This window comes from Eubalaena glacialis, chromosome 16, assembly GCF_028564815.1.
Source record: "Eubalaena glacialis isolate mEubGla1 chromosome 16, mEubGla1.1.hap2.+ XY, whole genome shotgun sequence".
In the NCBI taxonomy this organism is placed as follows: Eukaryota; Metazoa; Chordata; class Mammalia; order Artiodactyla; family Balaenidae; genus Eubalaena; species Eubalaena glacialis.
This window is the reverse complement of record NC_083731.1, coordinates 480559-503626: the sequence shown is the minus strand read 5'-3', so window position 1 is coordinate 503626 and position 23068 is coordinate 480559. Positions and strand designations below refer to the sequence as shown.

The window sequence follows — 23068 nt, the reverse complement described above, 5'->3', positions numbered from 1 at the left end:
AGGGGGCTCGGCAGGTGGGAGCCACCCAGGGCCTCCGATCTGGCCCAGCAGGTGCAGGAGAGCCGGTCCCTTTGCACAGTCACTTAGCAGAGCCAGATTTGAGCACTTCTAGGAGTCTCTCATGCTTTCTCCATGGTGGAAATCCCTGGGTATTGAAAAGAGTTACTCATGTTCCCCCAGTGAACTGACGTGGAAATAAGCCCATTGTAATTGCCGTCAGGGTTTTGAGCTTCTGATAAGAATTACTTTTAGTGTGAAGGCTGACTTTCTTCAAGGCCCACATGCTGAAAACAAAAATATTAAAGGTAGTTTTAAACAAATGTATACATTTGAATTAAGGATTTTGATGAAGGATACTTTTATTTTATTTTTTAATTTTTATTATTTTTTAAATAAATTTATTTATTTGTTTTTGTTTTTTGGCTGCGTTGGGTCTTTGTTGCTGCACGCGGGGGCTACTCTTTGTTGTGGTGCGCGGGCTTCTCGTTGCAGTGGCTTCTCTTGTTGTGGAGCACGGGCTCTAGGTGCACAGGCTTTAGTAGATGCGGCGCGTGGGCTCAGTAGTTGTGGCTCGCCGGCTCTAGAGCGCAGGCTCAGTAGCTGTGGCGCATGGGCTTAGCTGCTCTGCGGCATGTGGGATCTTCCCGGACCAGGGCTCGAACCCATGTCCCCTGCATTGGCAGGTGGATTCTTAACCACTGCGCCACCAGGGAAGCCCCTGAAGGATACTTTTAAAATGATGAGAAAAAACTATTATTACATCAGATGTGATAGTTATATAACATTTTAAAGCTATCATTTAAGCCATCTATTATGTGCCGGGCACTTTAAATATACGAAGTATCATTTTGTCTTCGTGGAAAGGCTATGATAATATTATACAGCTTAAAAAGTAAAGAAGATACAAATTATTAGAATTTCTTTTTACCCAAGTGTGGTATTTTGGGTAGAAACATGGTGATGGGGTAAGTAGCCCCCTGGATTCGGTCGTCCTGTCTGTTGTTAGAAACACCCCGCCCCCTCCGAGCGGGATCACCGCCTCACCAGACCCTTCGCACAGGTGGGACATTAAACTCCTTGGCATTAAAGAGGGAGTCGCAGGGGTGTCGGTTTGCGGTAGTTTTACGGTAGAACAGAGGACAAACGTGAGTTTGAGTGGCACTGACCCCACACGCCTGCTCTCTGCTGGTTCTGGCCTCACGGGTCTGAGGCGGTCCAGGCGCTGGGGGCGCTGAGTAGAGGCCGCGAAACAGCGGAGCCTGTGCCTGGGACCGTCCTCCGCTCGGCGCCCACTCTGCCTCAAATGTGAGTAAGTAGTAAGGGTACTGATTTGAGATCCCTCGAGCTTGAATACGGTTGTGTGCCATACACGTGTTAAACTCTGTTCCCAGCACCACTCAGCAACTGTGCAAGTAAGCAATGCTGTCAGATTCTCCTGGAACATCTCCCCTTGGTAACTTGGAATTTGACTGTGTATTCCGCTTAGAAATGTCTAGCTAAATAATCACGTGCCACAGCTGGGCTTCCACACGCAGTAGGCACAGTGGCTGGAACAGCATCAGGGTTCGGCGGGTGGCTTTTGTGTCAAGAGATGACCTTCAGCATCTCTTTACGGTTGTGTGTTACGTTCGTGTGTGTGTAAGTAGCCTTCCTGCAGGGTTTGCTCTGAGAAGTTTGAGTGCCCTGGGGCACCCGGCCTCCCCTGCCGTGTTTGTGGTGCGGGCAGGTCATCCAGGTTTCCTTCGTAATAAACACCACTCTTCATTTCTTACAAATGAATAGGAAGAGACAGAATATGTGGAACTTCTGGCAGCAGAAAAACATCAAGTTGAAGCTCTTAAAAACATGCAGCATCGGAACAAAAGTTTATCCCTCCTGGATGAAATTCTTGAGGACGTGAGGAAGGCGGCAGACCGTCTGGAGAAGGAGACAGAGGAGCGCGCTTTCGATGACAATAAGTCAGTGAGTAGCATCCAGAGCAAGGTCCTCTTGGCCTGCTGAGCCACTGAAAGGATGTGTACTTGGAATTGTTTGCAGGTGTGCCGTAGCGCAGGCTGAAAATGAAGATGAGGCTAAAGCACTTGTGTGCCGTAGCAAGTAACTTGTGTGGCCCTGAAGACGTGCCCCGGTTTCCTCTGCTTCCCCCCGCCCCCGCCCCGTGTTTGGTCAGCCCCCAACCCCTGACTGCCCCGCCCCCAGCAGCTTGTCTGTTTCCCCGGCCTTGGCTGTGGTCTCAGGAAGCTGGCCCTGGACGGCCGCGTTTCGGTGTGGATCTGCCCGGGGAGAGGCTCGCTCCTTACAGGAAACCACCTTTGGGTCCCAAGCGGCATGTCAGACTGAGTCCTGGGATGGACTCAAGAAAGGGTTAGGTAATGACAGCAAACCAGAGCAAGGCTGGAGAGGGAAGAGGAGTGAGGCCCTTAGTGACCCCGGGGCGGGAGAGGCTCTGGGTGTGTGAGGGCCATGCGCCGGGGAAAGAGTGTCCTTGCCTTTACCCCGCTTACCAGGCACTCTGCCCTCCACGGCTCCGGGCTCTTCCACACTGGCCCTCCCCCGGTCCTGTGGGACGCCAGCCGCGTCCTGTGGTTCAGTTCAGCCTGACACCGTCCCCATGGGGCTGGCGCAGACCCCATGGGTACAGGCCCGGCCCATGATGGCCCCCACTTCAGATGCCAGCTGCCCCTCCTCGGGCTCCCTCCGGCGTTTGCTGTGCTGCCCACAGAACTCAGTCTGTTTGCTAGGTTGGCAGATCGGCACGAAGGACACAGCTCAGATGGAAGAGGTGCAGGGGCAGGGTGTGGGGGACAGTGGCCTCCCCCAAACACCTGCACACGTTCAGCAACCTGGAAGCTCTCGGAAGCTTGTGCCTGAAGGGTCTTCACGGAGGCTTCGTTATTTAGGCTCCTGACAGACTCGGCCTTCAGCCCCTCTGCCCTCCCAGAGGCCGGGGTGGAGCTGCAAGTTCATCCCTCATCACGTGGCCAGCTCCTCTGGTGACCAGCCCCTCCCGTGGGTACCCGGGGGCTCTCCACCACCCCTCACTCACCTGAGGGCAGGTGAGGTCGCAAGGGGCTTATTATGAAGGACAGAACACTCCTTTCACCTCTGCTGCTCTGGAGCGATTTCAGGAACCGAGGCCAAAAGACCAAATATAGGACAAGATGTTTGCATCGCTCCTTATCACTCAGGAAGTCCTGCGGGTTTGGGGGCTGTGAACAGGAAAGGGGTATAAGACCAAACATGTGTTTCTTGTTACAGATCACAGTGCCACACCCTGAATCAGGTAGAGTAGGTGTTTGGAAGTAATGGAAATCCTGAACACTTCCATCCTTAAATCTCTTTTCAATTGAAAAACTTTTTCTAATTTTCTAATTTACTGGTCTTCGGTCACACTTGACGGAATGCTGAAAACGTTCCTGTCGTTCTTCTGTATGGGACTTACTCTCTAACATTTGACCTTGAACTTAAACACGTCTGATTGGTTTTAGTGACATAACACTGGTCATTGTTACAGGTCAGAGGGGTCAACTTTGAGGCAGTTCTGCGGGTGGAAGAGGAAGAGGCCAGCTCCAAGCAGAACCTCACGAAACGGGAGGTGGAGGAGGACCTGGGCCTGAGCATGCTCATCGACTCCCAGAATAACCAGTACATCCTGACCAAGCCCAGGGACGCCACCATCCCGCGGGCAGACCCCCACCTCATAAAGGTAGCCCGCGCCGCCGCCCGGCACCCATGTCCGCTGCCTAAAAGCTGACTTCGCTACAATAGCTCATTCTCAAGGGGCAGAGAGGGTTTGGCTATGGTTTCCCGTGTGGCCTGTGTAGACGTGGGGCGCGGCCGCCTTCTCCAGTGCCGGCTGGCTGGAGCCCCGGGCACACCTGCACCCTTGGAGGGAGCCAGTCTAGTGGGAGGACGTGGAATTCTTTAGACTCGAGGTCGACGGTGTTGTGGTTCGGGATCACCGTTTGGACTTGGCCCGTGTGAGTGACAGGGTGCAGCCTGCGCAGGGTCCAGATCAGTCGCTAGGTCTCCAGCTAAACTCCCCGACGCTGGAATCTGTTCAGGAGAAGAGACCGAGGCAAAGAACTCAGTCTTCAAGGTGCTGCCAGCACAGACAGCCGAGGGGCAGAGAGATAAACGCTCCCCACGGGCTTGTCCCGTGTGAGGGGCTGATCCCTGTACTTCTGGATCGAATCGAGAGGTAAAAGACAGCAAGCGTGTCGCCTTCCTTGGTTTTGACCTGGGTGGGGACTGGGAGGGGCTGAGTCTGAGAACGGCAACTTCGGTGCCCTTCGCGAAGGGGCAGGGTCTCCACTGCGCAGTTGCCCCCCTTCCCCTTTGTACGTAGCGTAGCTTCTGGGGCGGCGGCGTGAGGCCACGTGAATACCCCGTTCCTCGCCACCCTTGGGCCAGCAGCCTTAGCACCGTCCACGAGTCTCTCCTGGATCGGTTAACACCGTGCAGGTTAGATGGTCTTCGTGCCATGGGAACACAGTGGGGAAGCGTTCCCGGGCTCGAGCGCTGAGAGGAGGCCTCGTACTCACAGTTCTCAGAGGACTGTTACGGGGTCTGCGCGAAACAGACACATCGCTGTAATCGCTAGATGCTGAGGAGCGAGCCTCACCTGCTCCCAGAACCCGCCTTCTGCTCCCTCACTTGTCTTTCTTCCCACTCAGTGAGGTCAGGTACCGTCCCACCCTACCTTCTCCTTCCTCTTGCTGCCTGTTATCTTACGTGTGTGTTTCTTGTCTGTTTATCCTTCTGTTAGGACATCGTCACCATAGGGATGTTGTCCTTACCATGCGGCTGGCTCTGCACAATGATAGGACTGCCGACCATGTTTGGTTACATCATCTGCGGCGTGCTTCTGGGGCCCTCCGGACTCAACAGTATTAAGGTAAGAACAAAATTGAACTGTTTAGTGTCTGTTGAACTTGAATTAATGAAGATAGCAGTTTCTTATAAATCACATCAAAGATGTCTTTTAAAGTTTCCTGAGGAATCTCTAAAGCGTAAGAAAGTCATTTTGTTCATTAATGAGTGAGCAGCTTGACCAGACAAAATGATCCTCTTCGTGTCTTTAAAATATATTAGTTTTAAAGATTCCGGTTGCAGTAATATTATGGACTGGATTATTCGGACACTGAAAGGAACTAAAAATCCTGGATTAAATGTATTTTTAAAACATGCTTGGGACTTCCCTGGTGGCGCAGTGGTTAAGAATCCACCTGCCAAGGCAGGGGACACGGGTTCGAGCCCTGGTCCGGGAAGATCCCACATGCCATGGAGCAACTAAGCCTGTGCACCACAACTACTGAGCCTGCGCTCCAGAGCCCGCGAGCCACAACTACTGAGCCCACGCGCCGCATCTACTGAAGCCCGCGCTCCTAGAGCCCGTGCTCCGCAACAAGAGAAGCCACCGCAATGAGAAGCCTGCGCACCGCAACGAAGAGTAGCCCCCACTCGCCGCAACTAGAGAAAGCCCGTGCACAGCGACGAAGACCCAATGCAGCGAAAAAATAAATAAAAATTTAAAAAAACAAAAAACCAAAAACCATGCTTAACACTCTGAGAAGCTGGTAAAGTAGTAAGCAGCGACCCAGCCTGGCTGTGGGTGTCTGGAGGCCCGGGAGGACGTGGGTGCTGAGGCTGCTCTTGCTGAAGGCTGTTTGCTGAGCAGATTGAGGGGAGCATTGTCCTGTGTTGGTGGTGCTTTTGACAGTGAGGAAAGAGTCCCAAGCCTTGTGGGCTTCAAGCTGGGTCCTCGAAAAGAAAACGCAATGTGGACAGAGGGAAAGAGAATGCCACGTAGAGGTTTCCTGGTCCCACCCCAGAGGAACCTATAGTGCAGGGTGTGGGAAGGGGCTGCGGCGTGCCCCGCCCTCCGTGACGCTCCCCTTTGGGTAGAACGCGAGTCGGTGAAGTAGGGGCGGGGGGCAGGGGCTCCACCTGCAGCCTCATCCCCTCCTCGGCTTAGCCCACCCGCACCGGGTCTGGAGGGTCCTGAGGGTTCCCCCCCACTGGACAACATGCGGGGGGGTCGAGGCGGTCTTCACACTGACTGATCCTCACAGCAGACGGTGTTGCCGGGTGAGAAGTACCTGGATGCTGCAGGCTGAAGCCTGGACCTTGGTGAGGAGGACCACCAAGGTCCACCAAGGACCACCAAAGTTTTAATTCAACTTTTTTTTTTTTAACGTCTTTATTGGAGTATAATTGCTTTACAGTGGTGTGTTAGTTTCTGCTGTATAGCAAAGTGAATCAGCTATACGTATACATATATCCCCATATCCCCTCCCTCTTGCGTCTCCCTCCCACCCTCCCTATCCCACCCCTCTAGGTGGTCACAAAGCACTGAGCTGATCTCCCTGTGCTATGCGGCTGCTTCCCACTAGCTATCTATTTTACATTTGGTAGTGTATATATGTCCATGCCACTCTCTCACTTCGTCCCAGCTTATGCTTCCCCTTCCCCGTGTCCTCAAGTCCATTCTCTATGTCTGCATCTTTATTCCTGTCCTGCCCCTAAGTTCTTCAGAACCGTTTTTTTTTTAGATTCCATATGTATGTGTTAGCATATGGTATTTGTTTTTCTCTTTCTGACTTACTTCACTCTGTATGACAGACTCTAGGTCCATCCACCTCACTACAAATAACTCAATTTCATTTCTTTTTATGGCTGAGTAATATTCCATTGTATGTATGTGCCACATCTTCTTTATCCATTCATCTGTCGATGGACACTTAGGTTGCTTCCATGTCCTGTCTATTGTAAATAGTGCTGAAATGAACATTGTGGTACATGACTCTTTTTGAATTAAGGTTTTCTCTCAGCTTTTTGAATAGGTAGTTTTCATGTGATTGAAACAGTATAAAAAGCTGTAGGTGAAAAGTCTTTGCCTGACCTTGTCCCATCCCTCCCTTTCCAGAACGTTTGCAAACACTGGAAAACACAAATGTATTTTCCTTTTCCTTTTTACTTAACAGCAAAGATAGCTCATAAGCAAAGAATTAAGGCTAAATAACTAGGTAATAGATCCAACTGGTTACTATGAATATTGTATTTCTTAATAAATTACCTATACCATGGAAAAATAATATAATTACAGTAGATAAAAATACCAAGATCAGGACTTCCCTGGCCGTCCAGTGGTTACGACTCCGTGCTCCCAATGCAGGGGGCCCAGGTTCCATCCCTGGTCGGGGAACTAGATCTGCATGCCACATGGTGTGGCCAAAAACAAAAAACAAAAACAAAAACAAAAACAAAACCCCAAACAAACGATCAAAAATACCAAGATAAAATTACCAAAATAAAAGTCCAAGATCATACTAGCTGAAAGTGGGAGTGGTTAATGGAGAGAGTCTAATTGTATATAATTGTACTTCAGTATTTATCTTTTCTTAGTAGGGAGTTAACAGGCTTTCATTTTCTAAGTCAAGAAGTATAGGTTTAAGTATGTTACTTTGAAGTCAGGTTGCAGCCTAATTTTCAAAAGGGAAAGAAAAATAGTAGCAGTAAGGAAGCATAAAAAGCAGAAGACATAAAAGAAGTGAGAGCAAACATGTTGTTTTATAACAAATATATGTGGAATAAACTTCTCTATGAAAAGATACAGGTTTACAGATGGTGTCAGGAAAAAAGTACAACAAACGAGATTGAATAAAAATAAAGTGACTAAAAGGTTGAGAGTGAAAGGAGGAAATGTGCTGATAGAAAGAGGGCAAATCAGTGGTGTTCACAGCCAGCAGACAGAGGAGGTGCACGCCCGCCGGCACACCGACACACGAAGGCCTGGACTCTTATTATCACGTGTTCAGGGAACATTGAAAAAATCAAAAAGTTAGTGGCCATAATGCAAACCTCAATTGTAAATAATACAAGTAGTGCCAAATATACTGGTATGAACAACACTGTCTACTGTAGTGCAGGAACATTGACGGTAAATAGCAAATGAGGGGCACTGTACGTCAGGACCTGTGGGGAGTGGCCAGATGGGATCCAGGAGAAAATCCCACACTCAGTCTCACCCAGACCCAAGGAGAGTAAAGCACTCCTGTTAGTTAAGTGTTAAACTCAGGTTTAATGCCTCCCCGTCCCCAAAGGAAGCTAATGGAAGGAAGTAATGGAAGTAACAGTGGCAATTAATGAACTTGAAAGCAGGTGAATTCATGAGCTATTTCCTAGAAAATAAATAAAAATATTCCTCTGGCTAATCAAGAGAAAGGAAAAAAGGCACTACCATCAGGAAGTTAAGATTATCTCAGATATAGAGGAGATTCAGATCGTTGTTTGTTTTTTTTTAAATACTGGGCTTTTTGGTGGAGTCCCGCTGAGTGTGTTAGGACAAGATGCTTCTGTGAAGTACACGTGATACCTTAAATACGTTAAGTTTTACGGTTTTAAAACCTTCTTGTTTTTCAGTCAGTTGTGCAGGTGGAGACGTTAGGAGAATTTGGCGTGTTCTTTACTCTCTTCCTCGTTGGCTTAGAATTTTCCCCAGAGAAGCTGAGAAAGGTGAGTCCACCAGTATGCTTGTGTCGTTGCCCCACTGAGATTAACATGCCCTGCCATCACCATCCACATTCGTTGGAGACTTGCCCAGCAGATTAGGTCTGTTTAGAGGAGAATATGGTGGTGTAGTTTGATGTTATTTTTGGAACATAAACTCCAGAAGATAAAATGTTTAAAGAAAAGAGTGAAAATTCAATGAATAAATGGAATTAGCTTTCAGTGGCTAATTCCAAACCAGGTCTGAGAAGTGCTGTGTTCAAACTTACTGATTTTTGAGTCCCTCCAAGAGGGTCCAACGCTGGTAGAGGCCGAAATATCATAGGGATGGAGTGTTCAGTGTGTCACTCTGGGGAAAAACTCGTTTTCCTAAATAAGTGGCAAATTTTGATTATTGCTGTGTCACTGTAAGATGAAAATATCTGAAAGGTTAATAGTATTTAGGACCATATGTATGAATAAATGTTAAAGTAGTGGAAGCAACAGTTCCTCCTAAATTTGTTGGCTTTTAGAATGATTACTTTGAAAGCCGGAATATTCGAGAATGGAAACAGAGTTAGGTTGGAAGTGAATTCATGAAAAGCTACTTTGTGTTTGAACAGACAGGTCACAGAAGAGGAAAAAGCTGATGAGAAAGCAGTTGGGGGGTGGTGGGGAATCACAGGGAAGCTGCTGGTTACAGGAAAGGGCAGCTCCATCCAGGCCCCGTTTCGCCCACCAACTTAACTAGGACACTAGTGTCGAGTCAGCAGGGGTCTCAGTGACTTTGCAGGTGGTCACTGGGCGCCCTTGCACCAGGTTGATGAGAGGGACAGCTCGTGTCCCTTCTGGGGAGCAGTCCGGCAGTGTGATTCAAGAGCCTTGCCAGGTTCACGTCCTTTCATCTGTGGTTCTGCTCCTGGGTTTCTAGGCAAAGGGAAGAGTCAAACCCAAGTTTTGTTTTTTGTTTTTAAAATTAGCCCCTAAAAGGTACTCAGTTCCTCACTGTAGCGTTTTTATAAAAGATCCAAAGCAACCTGAGTGTCTAAAGGTTAAGCTGTGATGTAGCTGCTGGATGGAGTATTATGTAGCCATTAAAAGTATTATAAGAATGTGCAATAACAAAGAAAAAAATGTTAAATGCTGAACTTCAGAAGAAAAAAGTGAGCATATGGTGTGACCGTGGCGACACAGAAGGAGCCGAGAAGCACAGGAAAGAATGTGCCAAACAGCCGTGGATGCTGCTTTCCAAGTCCTCTCTGACCACCAGCATGCTTCGTGCAGGAAGAGAAGTGAGCTCGGCCTGAGCCTGCGCTGCCGTCAGGGAGCAGCTGTGCCCGGCCCTGCCCACCCCTTTCCCCAGTTCCTCCTTTTCTTCTTTCTTTTTGTTTTTTAATAGATTTATTTATTTATTTTTATTTTTAGCTGCGTTGGGTCTTCGTTGCTGTGCGCGGGCTTTCTCTAGTTGCGGTGAGCGGGGGCTACTCTGTTGCGGTGCGCGGGCTTCTCATTGTGGTGGCTTCTCTTGTTGCGGAGCACTTGCTTTAGGTGCGTGGACTCAGTAGTTGTGGCACGCGGGCTCAGTAGTTGTGGCACGCAGGCTCAGTAGTTGTGGCTCGCGGGCTCTAGAGCGCAGGCTCAGTAGTTGTGGCGCACGGGCTTAGTTGCTCCGCGGCGTGTGGGATCTTCCCGGACCGGGGCTCGAACCCATGTCCCCTGCACTGGCAGGCAGATTCCTAACCACTGCGCCACCAGGGAAGTCCCTTCCCCTTTTTTTCTATTAAAGCTCCTTTTGTCCATCCACTGACGACTCACTTCCTGTCAGTTTTCCTCCTCATACAGCATCCTGAGTCAGTTCAGGGTTTTCTCCTGGTACTCTGGTATCTTTTTCATCCTTCTGGCACAATCACCTCCATGTGTTAATTTCTGAATCCAAAGTGTAAAGAAAACTGGCCACTTCTCTGGGTCCTAAGGGAAGTGGCCAAATTCTTCCTGTTAATTCCGTTGAGGTGTGTGTTGTGGCTGGGACAGAGGGGCCTGGCGAGGACCTGTGGGGTCTCCCGGGAGCGGGAGGGTCTTCCCAGGCAGCCCTGTGAAAGCACAGCCTGGACCCCTTGGTGTTCATGTGCGTTCAGTTGACAGACGTTCACAGCAAGCAGCCGTGCTACCTTGAGGTTAGGAGCGAGGAGGGGCAGCGTCTGGTCCTCCCGTGTCCCTGGTGCAGCCATCTCAGCTGGCAGTGTCCTCATCTGGGCTATGAGGGGTTGGGAAGATTCAGGTGTCCTCTGGGTGCAGAGTCTCATAACTATCTTCTGCGGCACTGTGGTGTTCAGGGTTAAATGAGAAAGTAACATCATCCACCATGATGTTTGCTTGCCCTCATCAGTGTGATACGTTTTTGTGATGCTTTGGGGATTTTGCGCCTGGCGATGCAGCCTGAGGCAGGGCTCGTGGCAGCAGGTGTGTGTCGTAAGTCAGGGCAGGGGCTTGGATGGGGACCGGCCCCTATTGGGTGCCTTTGGGTCTGGGGCGAGCTGGGGTCTCTAATGTCCCCTAGCTCCGATGTCCCTGAGCGCCACCGAGCCTGGCTGCTCCCCGCCTGGCGGCCCTGACCCTTGACCTGCACCAGGAGCGCATCCCGCCCCTTCGTAGGCAGGCCCGTGGGCTCGGCGTGCAGAAAGTTTATATCCATTGATAACTACGCTAGTAAGTCCACGTTTATTTTTCTTTTATTTCTCAGGGATAAATGACTGACAGCTTTAGCGCAGCCTGAGGTACCGGTGGCTCTCCTGCCTTGCGGGGTACCCGTGTGACCCTGTCATGGTGGGAAGTTACTTGGTGGGGTTTTGAAGTATCAGCAGTTGCTGGGAGGCCCCTCTCAGTCTTCTGTGGAATCTCCTAGAGGCCTGACTAGAGACAGTTCAGAGACGCCCGAGTCTGCGAGACCCTTCCCGGGCCTTGTCCCTGAGGATGCTCGCACCCTCGACTGTCTGTCGTTTATTCGTGAATCACCTGGGCCGCCCAGGTGTTCCCGTTTCCGCTGGAAGAGGGGGCGGAGGGGGTCCCCAGCTCCAGCTGCGTTCTGAGGATGGCGGTGCACGACGCGGAGAGGGTGGAGGGCGTGCTTCGCCCCTAACCACGTCCAGCGCTCGGTGACCGCGTGTGACCGCCCCCGCTTTTCGTGGTGTTGCGCTGGTGTGTTTGCTGCGGGGCCGGCCGGTTCCTGGGCAGGTGTGCACGCGCTCTGCGGGGCCGCGGGCACTGAGGTGTGTGCACGCCCCTGTGCTCTCTCCCAGGTGTGGAAGATCTCCCTGCAGGGGCCCTGCTACATGACTCTGCTCATGGTGGCCTTCGGCCTGGTCTGGGGCCACCTTCTACAGATCAGACCCACCCAGAGCGTCTTTATCTCCACCTGCCTGTCCTTGTCGAGCACACCCCTGGTGTCCAAGTTCCTTGTGGGCAGCACCCGCAGTGACAAGGAAGGTAGGTGGCCGCGTGTTCTGAGCGTGTGCTGAGGTTAACCGACTCGAGTCCACACGCTCTTAGTGACTTTTCCCCAAGCAGGCGACATTGACCACGGCGCGGTGCTGCTGGGGATGCTGGTGGCGCAGGACGTGCAGCTGGGACTGTTCGTCGCCGTCCTGCCCGCGCTCATCCAGGCGGGAGCCGGCACACACGCCAGGTAGGGTTGCTGCCGTCCTTCGGTTCACGGTCTGTTTTTCTGGCTTCAGATCATTTGTTTATCGAAATACTGACCTTCCTTTCCTTCTCAAGCACAAGGCTTCTTCTGCTCTGTTTCCTTTCTGTTGGAGGGCTCTGGTCATTCTTTCATGGTTAGTCTGCTGCCAGCCACAGGTTCTCTCGGTTTCCTCATCTGAGGGCCTTATCTCCCTTCCCCCTGGAGGACGTGGCCACCGGGCGTTGGTCTGCAGCAGACGTTTCTTTCTTCCAGTGCCTGGCAATGCTGTGCTGCTTCTCCCTGGCCTCCGATGGCTTCATTGAGAAACTGGCTGTCATTCAGATCTGTGTTTCTCCACAAGTAACGCATGGCTCCTCTCTGGCTGCTTTCAGGACTTTGCCTTTCGTTTTCAGAAATTTAATTACGCTGTGTCTTGGTGTCTTAGTTCGGGCTCTGCAGCAGACACCCCAGATGCGGCAGCTTACACAGCAGACGTTTAGTCCCGGGGTCTGGGCGCCGGAGATCAGGGTGCTGGTGCCCTCTCAGGCAGCTGTCTTCTCATGTGTCTCCACGGTAGGGGAGGTGGAGAAGCTGCAAAGCCCTCCGGTCTCTCTTATAGAGGCCATTAGTCCCAGCACCGGCCCCACCTCCAGATGACTCTGGGGGTACACACACCTTCGGCCCGTGACACCTTTGGGTTTGTTCTGTATGGTGTTCGTTCATCTTCTTGAAGCTGTAGCTTTATGTCTCTTGCCTAGTTTAGGAATTTCGGCCATTGTTTCCTCAGGTGTTTTCTTTTTCAGTCCCGCTTGCCCCCTCCTCCTGGGACCCCAGTGATGCAAACGTGGCTCTTCTGTTGTCCCACGGGTCTCTGAGACGCTTCTTTTTCGGTCTGTTCAGACTGGGTAAATTCTGTCCGTTTGTCCTCACGTCCACTGGTCGCCATCCTCTGTCATCTCTCTACTATTCAGCCCATCCAGCAAGATTTTTGCTCCGCTTATTATATTGTTTAGTTGTATAATTTCCATTTGATTCTTCTTTTTATAACTTCTGTTTCTTGCTGAGATTTTCTATTTTTTCCATTTGTTTCAAGAGAATATTTTAAGTGCTACTGAATCATTTTTATGATGGCTGCTTTAAAATCTTTGTCAGATAATTCTGATGACCGGTCTTGATGTTGGAGTCTCATTCAAGTTGTGGTTTTCCTGATTCTTGGTGTGCTGAGTGATTTCCAATCGTATCCTGGACATTTTGTATCTGATAATATGAGTCTCTGGATCCTTTAATCATTTTTTAAAGCCAGCAGCCCCATGTTGAGGCATGGTTGAGGGTGGGTGGGTGTGTGTTCATCTTCCTGCTGGGCCCCGCCCGGGGGGGCGTGGACAGCCTGCCTCATTGCTGACCGGCGGGGTGGAAGCGTTTTGTATTTTTAGTATTTGCCTTTTGCCAGATATTGTATTAAGTTTCAGCAATCCAAAGTGATCAAGATCTTTTCTCCGCTCTCAGGAAGCTCAGCCTGGTGGGGAAAGTAGAAGGAGGGAATGGTTTTTAACTGAGATTCCCAGAGGTGAAGGCGCCGGCCCTGGTGTGCGGCCACCCTGGAGCCCCAGCTCTCCATTTGCCAGCCCTGCAGGCTGTGTTCTCACCTGTAGGATGGGAACAAGGTGGAACCTGGACCGTGTGCTGGCTGTCAACAGGAGAGACTCGTAAGGCACCTAACACGCCCCTCGTATGTGCAGCTGTTAAAGGCCGTTTGTCAGGAAGGCCCTTTGTCTGCCATTTTTCTTTGATCCAAAGTTCTTTAACTGTCAGAAAAGTGACCCTTTGTCGCATTAGTCCTTCCGGCTACAGATTTTCAGGGTAAGTAACTGAACAAAAATTTAGACAGAAAAAGGATTTGTAACTTTAGCTGAAAGTCGTTTGAGTTCTGTTTGGGATGTGCAGTAAGTTGTTCCCGGGAGAGGCGGGAACCCCCTTTCCCAGGCAGAATCCGAACCGCGGCCAAGAGTGTCCGGGCCCCCTGGGAACTACGGGTATCCCCTGGGAACCAGGCCCCCTGCCAGGTAGACAGGTACGGCTCAGGCAGAAGACTTGGAAAGCTTTTCTTTTTATCTTCCTAATTTAAAAATTCATCCAGTACTGGTACTGGTCCTGTTGATTTCATTCCCGTTTTGTCATGAGACGCCATGTTTACCGAGAATTTTAATGACGTGGAAAACTGCCCTGCATTGTGTTAGGTTGTAAAAAAGAGTCAAGACCACATATAGTATTTCTCAGAAGGAGAAACATGGAGCTGCCATGTGACTCAGCTCTTCTGCTCCAGGGTGTGTGCCCCACAGGAATGGGAACACCTGTCCACAGGTGTCACCTTTGGGGGGCGAAGGCGGCACAGCCACGTGAATGCCCCTCGTGCCATGAGTTACACACTAATGGGGAAGGTGGTAAATTTTATGTTACGAATATTTTACCACAGTAAAAAAAACTTGTGCGTGAATGTTCATGGCAGCATTAGTCATAATAGCTAAGACGTGGAAACGACTCAAATATCCATTAGCTAATGGACAGGTAAATAAAACATACAGTGAAATGTTACTCAGCCATAAAAAGGAACGACGCGCTGACACACACTACAGCGCGGATGAGCCCTGAGGACAGACGCCAAAGGCCACACCCTGGTTCCCACAAACGATTCTGTGTGTATGAAACGTCCAGGACAGGCAGATCCACGGAGACAGCAGGTTGGTGGTGCCGGGGGCTGGGCTTGGGGAGTGAGTGTAAGGGGCGCAGGGTTTCTCTGGGGGATGAAATACGTTCTGAAACTGTGGTGGTGGCACAACTTTGTGACTAGAAGCCATTGAATTGTATACTTTAAACGGGTGAATTGTGTGAAATGAGACATGTATCAATAAAGCTGTTAAAAATTACATACAATATTATTTTAACTACATAAAGGAGAAGATGGAGGCTAGAAATGTGTATTACGAAGTGTTAAGGATTTTTCTACTAGTAGAGGAATAGATTACGGTAATTTTACTGTTTATTTACTTTTCTGTGTAACTTGGGAAGACCTCTTTTCCAATTTTGATAACCAGGGAAAATTTATAGTAAAAAATATTAAATAAAATCAATAGTAATGTTAATATAAGCTTTGCCTCTTAATTCAGCTTTATTCAGAATTAATCTTGATCCTTCCTAAAGGAAAGAATTATCTTCTTCCCTCCAAATAGTTCACAGGTAAAGAACAGAACACAGGGACTACGATAAAAAAAAATAAAGTAATTCCAATTATTAGCATTAAAATCTTGCAAAACCATGAAAGTTCTAGAAGAAAGTATGGATGAATGTATTACTAAATATTGAAGATGTTCAAGCAGAACACAAATTCCAGAAGCCATAAAGGACAAGAAATGTGATCAGTGTCACTAAAGTTTCATACTTTAAATGTTTAAATACACGCACATGTCCATGTACACACAAACGCATATCCACCCACGCACATGCATGGATACACACACACACAGACCTGCACACATGCATATACACACATACATGTGTGCACACATGTATACATGCACATACATGTACAGGAACACATTAGGTAAGCAGGCCAAAGACAAATGGGAAAGAGATGTGTGTACACGTTCTGTCTTATTGTTTAAAATCGAAGTGTAGTTGATTTTAAGACAGAGGGTTAAGTTTCTCATTTCATGAAGATCTACAAATCAATGAGAAAAATGAGATTAACGCAGTTAACATATAGGTGAGCGCTGAGAGCAGCTAACTCAGCCACAAGCGGGTGGGAGAACACCCTGCCCCCTGCCCCCTGCCCCCCACGGAAGGAAGTCCGGGGGTGCCTCTCCCTGTTGGGCGGGGCTGTCTGTCAAGGGTGGACATGGACGGCACACGAGCTCACCCACAGGCTGCCCCCAGTGCGGCTGAGCCTGGACGACCCATTCCCGGGTCCAGCCCAGGAGACATGGCCCCGGCCCTCGGGTCACGGGCATCAGACCACATCCCCACGTGTTGCTTTGGCCTCTGCAGCCAACTGAATGGGATGAGTCAGGGGTCACTGGGGTACAGGGGGAAGAGGGCAGCTGGGGAAGGGGCGCCTGGTGCTGGCCCTGAGGCCCGGGTCCGGGTCGTGGGCGGTGGAGCCCTGCCGCGTGGGGTGGGTGAGGAGTTCGGCGTCAGCTGCTGGGCTCTGGGGGCCTGGCTGGGACTTCGAGCAGGTTTCTCTTCCTGCCGAGGCCACAGACCCCGCCTTCTCCCCTGGGCTGTCATCCTGAGCCTTAGCAGACGTGGATGTTCACAGAGACTCTGCTGTGATGCCCTAAGGCATCACACACACCTTGGGACGTGTCTGGGCTGCTGGTCTAGGCCTGGCTGCAGGGGTGAATCCTCTCTTAGCAACCTGATTTGTATTCTTCCATCAAGAACTTTTAAGCCAGAATTTTGGACTGAACGGTTTCCTAAATGTGATGGGGAACTGGGGTTAAAAAATATGTATGTTACCATAAACACGACAGATACACAATAGTGCCCTTCTTGTGAAAGTCATGAGGTTGAGATCTTAAGAATATATTGAGATCTGAATAGCATATTCTAAAAAGGGCTTCATGCAGAACCCTTTTCTCCATGACTAAATAACAGAAAATTCAGAGTTCTGGCTTGGGATAAGGGAAGGCTTTTCTGAAAGTCGCTGGTATCCCCCAGTCATGCTTTGGTGGGGAGCCTGCAGTGTCGTGTTACAGAGTGACTGTTGCCTTACGAAGAATTTCAAATGGGGGTTAATTCCTAGTGAGGACTTTTATCATCTGTCATCAATGGAGACACATAAGCTGTCAGTCACGAGTCATTACATCCTATAAAATGTACTTACTCCAAAGTATTAATTGCAACACAATTCAGCTTCTATATTCGATTCAAGTAACTTAATTTCTGAGGTTAATGTTTGATGGATTTTATTCTAACATTTAGAAATGAAAATGTCTGCGATTTGGGTCATTTATTTTGTAATGTTAAAAAGGAATGAAACTACCAAAATGTAAAATAGCTAGCTAGTGGGAAGCAGCCGCATAGCACAGGGAGATCAGCTCGGTGCTTTGTGACCACCTAGAGGGGTGGGATAGGGAGGGTGGGAGGTAGGGAGACGCAAGAGGGAAGAGATATGGGAACACATGTTTATGTATAACTGATTCACTTTGTTATAAAGCAGAAACTAACACACCATTGTAAAGCAATTATACTCCAATAAAGATGTTAAAAAAGAAAAAAAAAAGGAATGAAAGGTCATTTCATTGGACTTTAGCGTATTCTGAGGAGAATCAGGCGTCTCCCTCTCTTTCCCAGCGTCGCCATGGAGATCCTGCGGGTCCTGGGCCTGGTCGGGCAGGTCCTCTTCTCGCTTGCTGCGGTTCTCCTCTTCTGTCTTGTCGTGAGGACCTACCTTGTGGGACCGTACTGCCGGAAGCTGCACGCGGAGAGCAAGGGGAACAAGGAGATCCTCATCCTGGGAATCTCCGCTTTCATCTTCCTCATGCTGACGGTAAGGCCCCAAATGCCCGCCACGTACATCGTCTGATTTATCCTCTGTTCACCGAGAGCTTGTGATCGGTCCTTTGTCTTTCATTTTACTAACAGTTGGCGTACGCAAGACACTTGTTGGTGTTTTTATCCGTGCACAGTCGTGCTGCCTGGCACTTATGCCCGCGCTCTAGGCTCTCTGCTGGGACGGTGTTTGTGAGTGTGAAACCGTGCGAGTCTGTCTTAGATGCTTTGCATCCGAAGCAAGAATCACAGTTTAAAATGACTTTTCGTTCTGTTTGATGAGAACAAGCTAGTCAGCAGCATAACTTCTTTCGCTGTAACGTGAAAAGCTCACCATAGAGGCTTGTTTTGGAGGCGGCCATCCCAGTTAAGGGACAGGCTTCTCATGGGAGAGCAGGGGAGGGGCCGGAGACCCCATAAACAGTCCCAGATCTGGGGGCATCACCTGCATGTAAGAGATGCGCCCCTCGACGTGCGCCGGAGCAGTGAAGACCCGTGTTCACGCGGAAACTGACACGTGAGTGTGACAACAGCTGTGCTCCCATCGGCCCAGACCGCCCAGATGGCCTTCCTCAGGCGCGTAGTTCAGCCAGCCACGGCCCTCCACGCCAGGGCGGCCACGCAGCTTTGAACCGCGGGTCCGTGAGTCGCCGGAGAGCTGTGCTGACTCGAAAAGCCAGTCCCCAAGGTCAGGAGCTGTGTCACTCCACTTCCGTGCAGTTCGTGAAGACAGATCAGAGATGGGGGAAGGCCGCTGGCCGGGTGCTGAGGAGGGAGGGGGGCGGGAGGACCCCGGAGGCCACGGGCGGCCCACGTGGCCCCACGGTGTCACATCCACAGGACTCGTGCTGTGGCCTCGTGCTGTGACCTGGGAAGATGCTGCCATTGGGGGGCCCGGGGGAAGGTACCGGGGTCTCTGGATGACTGCGTAGAACTGCACGTGAGCCGACAGTTAGCTCAAGAGAAAAGTTTAATCCTATAAAGGAAACTGAGGAAAATAACTTGCTTACACAGTTGCGTTGCCTGCTAGTGTCTCGTAATCTTGGGAGAAGACTAAGGTTTGCTTTTGCTCAAAGCCGTTCACGTACGTGACCGACTTCATTTCTGCGCGTGGCTCCACGCCGTCTGGAGTGTCCCCTCTGGAATGACACGCAGCAGAGCGCTCCGACCCGGCGCTCCGTGCTGCCACCCAGCGGCCCTTGAGCCGAAGCAGCCTCGCTCTGCGGCCGTGTCTCCTGAGCACCCGCTGCGGGGAAGGCGCCTAGCGCCCCAGGCCTCCGCTCACTCGCCCCGTCTGTGCTTAGACATTCCGGGCCGTGGAAGTGAGGCTGCACGTGCGGATCTAGGCCCGGGCCGTGTGGGCCTGCGTGACCGCGGCTGGTTTCCCCAGGTGGCCGTGCCCTTCTCCCCGACCAGCACGTTTCAGAGGCTGATCCCAAGCTGTAGCCCGTGTCAGTGCTTCATTCCTTTCCACGGCTGAGTAATATTCCTTGTCAGATACAGTTTTGCTAATGTCTTCCAGTTTGGGGCTTGCCTTTCACTCTCTTGACGACGTTTTTCTGAACGGAAGTTCCTAATTTTAGTGTAGGGCCGCGATCATTCTTCAGGGGCAGCACTTCAGGATCCCGCGTGACACATGCTTTCCGGCCCCAGGTCACGGAGACGCTCTGCGTTGTCCTCTGGAAACGCACTGCTTTCTCTTCTCACTGAGACCTGCATCCATGGGAGGCGAGCTAGCGCGGCGTGGATGGCCGTGGTCAGGACCTGTTCTCCATGAGCGTCTCCTCACCCCCGTGACGTCGAAGTCGAAGGTCACAGCACAGAAGCCGAGTGGCCGAGCATGGGTGGCCCAGACGCCCTGCTGTCCCCAGGCGGGCGGGCGGCCAGCCCGGCCTCCTCTCCGCAGGCTGTCTGGTCGTGGTCTCCTGGGTCACGGGGATGGGTTCGGCTGGTCAGCTTCCACGCACAGGGGGTTCTGTGACTGTTCCCGTAACGCTAGGCGCCCTTGGCTCCCCGCGTCCGTGTCCGCGCTGCCCGGCGTGTGTCGTGTGTGTGTGGCGGCAGCGAGCGCTGTGTCGGATCTGCTCCCAGGCGTCTGAGGGGCTCCGACACGGTCGTCAGCGGGGCTCCTGGAGCGTCGTCCGTCTGTCTGTGCTCCTCTCGTCACTGGATTTACCTCCCCGAGTTAAACGCCGTGTCCGCTTCCTTCCTCTAGGCGCCGGGGGGGGGTGGGGGGGTGGGGGGGGCGTGGGCGGGGAATAGTTTTGTGCGCCACGTTTTTAAAGCCAGGGGAGTCGGGCTGTTAATTGATTCAGGGTAAAGAAAGTGTGTCACAAATGCTTAGATCTTGGAAAATAGTCTCACTCAAAACGTCCACAGCAGTCTACACGAACGATGGTTGCAACTGTTTTATGACCGTTTCCTCTCGCTCGTGGTCAATGAGCTGACGTCCACTGCCGTGCCTTCTGCGGGGTTCTCCTAGGACACTGCAGGGGCCTGGGCAGGGGCAGGGAAGCTGGCTTGTCGCGGTTTTATGGGGACATCCCGCCACGTCCGAGAGGCCCTCTCGTGTGTCCTCAGCAGAGAGGCTGGCGGGTGCACCCGGCGTGACCTGTGTCCTCCTCCCCTCAGGTCACCGAGCTCCTGGACGTGTCCATGGAGCTGGGCTGCTTCCTGGCCGGAGCCCTGGTGTCCTCCCAGGGTCACGTGGTTGCTGAGGAGGTCATGTCCTACGTGGAGCCCGTCCGCGACTTCCTGGCCATCGTGTTCTTTGCATCCATAGGTGACCCTCCTCCTCCAGGGGTGACACTCCCACTGGGTCTCATCTGCTCACACGGGTTTCTACTTAGCTTGTGCCGCGAAAACAGTTCCCATGGCGACTAGGGTCTGAGGGACTCTCCCTTAGAAGGAGGGAAGGTTTGAGCTGCGGGACGGGGGCTCCTGACTGGTGGTCCTGAAGGTCCACCGCTCGGCAGGGTGGCAGGTCCACTTCAGCACGTCCACATCAAGTGCAGGAAGAAATTCTAATTTTAATACAAAAAATCAAACTGGTGTGTCGAGGCTGCTGCCCTGGGAATGTCCCCGTGGAGGGGGGCAGTCCCGCTCGTGGTCACAGCGTGGCCACCTGACCTCTCGCTCACACCCTGCACTGCTCGGTGGATCCAAGAGCCCCAGAGCCTCTGGGTGCCTCGAGAGGCAGGTTCTGAAGCCCGTGGAAACAGGGCGGGGAGCACTGAGTCGCCCGGCCCTCTGCTCGGGCTCTCGGGGTGGAGTGGGTGGGAGGCACCCTGCCTGTTCCTGTCCTGGCGGAGGAGCCTGGGGATGTAGGGGTGGCAGGGAGGCTGGCCGCCCCACCCGGACGATCGCCGTCCCCGTCCCACAGGCCTTCACGTGTTCCCCACCTTCGTGCTGTACGAGCTTACCGTCCTGCTGGTCCTCACGCTCTCGGTGGTGGTCATGAAGGTAGGGCCCCTGCTTGCGAAGTCCACGCTGCCTTTGGTTTCACCTGTCACACCACGCGCCTCGCTTCCTGCCTGTGTGTACCCCCCGCCCAGTGCAGCCCGGGCAGCCGGGGCTTCTTGGATTGGGATGGTCCTTTGTCTCAGAGTTTGTGTTGAAAATGGGGGTTTCAGAAGCTGGGACTGGAGAAACCGCTCTCTGGATCCTCCAGTGACACCCTTGCTCTGTAATTTGACTTCTAAGTGAGTCTAAAGAACCGCCAACCCGGCTCTGGTGACGCAAACGTACATTTAAACGGCCACTGAGAACTATTTTGCCACTTTCCACTTGTCTGATCTCTGTGACTACAAATTGTTGAGGTGCCCATGTCAGCGTGGGATTCTGGGAGTGGAAGTGGCCTGGGCGGTGGCCGCTGGCTTTGCAGAGGAGAAGGAGCGGGGCCCCGATGATGGCTGAACGGCACTGCCCGCTGCAGTCTGCTTTCCTCTGCGCTTTCTTTACATTTTGTTAAAAACAAAGTTTCCATTCTGAACGCTGCACGATATTCGCTTGGCGGGAGGGCCTTGGTTTTCCCGGGGGTGGGAGGGGTCTCCGTGCGTCCTCCTGCGCGGTGTCGGGGCGGCCCCCCCGGGACCCGCCCTGCTTCCTGCGGGCGGTGCTCCGGGCCCAGCGTGGCCGAGCGTGACCTGCCGCTCTGGCAGTTCGTCCTAGCAGCCCTGGTCCTGTCTCTGCTGCTGCCCAAGACCAGCCAGTACGTCAAGTGGATCGTGGCCGCGGGGCTGGCCCAGGTCAGCGAGTTCTCTCTGGTCCTGGGGAGCCGGGCGCGCAGAGCGCGTGTCATCTCTCGGGAGGTGAGTCTCTGCCCGGCTGGCGGAGCGGGGTTGTTAGGGGGAGTAGGGCTGGGGTGGGGGGGGCACCCCAGTCCCCGGGGCCTCTTGGGGAAGGGGGCGCCCTCCTCCAGGCCGGGCACCAGAGGCTCGCACACCGCGATGCGGAGACACGCCCCCGGCCGCGCTGATGCCCCGCCCCCGGCAGGTGTACCTCCTCATCCTGAGTGTGACCACGCTCAGCCTCCTCCTGGCCCCGCTGCTTTGGCGAGCGGCCGTCGCCAGGTGTGCGCCCCGGCCCGAGAGAAGGTCCAGCCTCTGAGGACCATGGCCAGGCGACCGGCCGGAGCTGTCACCGCATTCCCGGACCTCAGAGTCTCCCGGAGCTCGCCTCTGCGTGCAGTGATTATGCGCCGTCTACATGTAACTCTGCGTTTTACAAATCGCCTTGACTCTTTTGCCTGGATGTGCCTTTTCTTCAGAAATTGATGTTAACTTTCTATTGTTATTTCATCAGTTCATGTTTTTTTGGTGAAGAAAAAAACTAGGAGGCTTTTTTATTTATTGTACAACTTGTAAGCCGTTGGTCAATATTTGTTATTAAACGTTTCTGTGACGTGAGCTTTTAATTCTCACAATGTGTTTGGAAAGTTACTTTTAATCCTTAAAGTCTATGTTTTCTAAAATGAGATAAGTTCTTCTAAATGTCTTTTGCTTTTTATTACAATTTTAAACAACACTTTCATGTCAGTTTTTATCAGGTAAATTATTCTTTTAAAATATTTGGTTTTGAATCACAAGAATATGCATTCCTTAATAAAAATCATTTATGATCAGTATAATTAATTGAAATTTATTGAAAACCTGTTTTTTTAGTTAGATTTTTGTGTTGAACTAATCTTTGTCAGTTTTTAAAATTAAGATGCAAAAAAAAGAGGGGGGGAGCTTCCCTGACGGTCCAGTGGTTAAGACTCCACGCTTCCCCTGAAGGGGGTGGAGGTTCGATTCCTGGTCGGGGAACTAAGATCCCGCTTGCAGCATGGTGCGGCCAAAAAAAAGAAAAGAA

The 23068-nt window shown here is 51.6% G+C and overlaps 1 protein-coding gene across 4 annotated transcripts in view; it reads left to right on the top strand.

Annotated features, from left to right (window-relative positions):
- TMCO3 (transmembrane and coiled-coil domains 3) overlaps positions 1–22759 on the top strand; it is a 31286-nt gene extending 8527 nt beyond the window's left edge. For 2 of the 4 annotated variants that reach the window (XM_061170839.1, XM_061170838.1), the window contains 11 exons: positions 1783–1962; positions 3515–3706; positions 4769–4897; positions 8425–8517; positions 11787–11973; positions 12052–12172; positions 17519–17714; positions 20348–20498; positions 21099–21178; positions 21877–22026; positions 22211–22758. In XM_061170839.1, the coding sequence (XP_061026822.1) occupies positions 1783–1962; positions 3515–3706; positions 4769–4897; positions 8425–8517; positions 11787–11973; positions 12052–12172; positions 17519–17714; positions 20348–20498; positions 21099–21178; positions 21877–22026; positions 22211–22324 (1593 nt within the window). In that variant the 3' untranslated portion in view covers positions 22325–22758. Of the gene's footprint in view, positions 1–1782; positions 1963–3514; positions 3707–4768; positions 4898–8424; positions 8518–11786; positions 11974–12051; positions 12173–17518; positions 17715–20347; positions 20499–21098; positions 21179–21876; positions 22027–22210 lie in introns of all 4 variants that reach the window. The other 2 variants (XM_061170840.1, XM_061170841.1) reach the window with 2 other exon arrangements.
- The last annotated feature ends 309 nt before the right edge of the window (positions 22760–23068 follow it).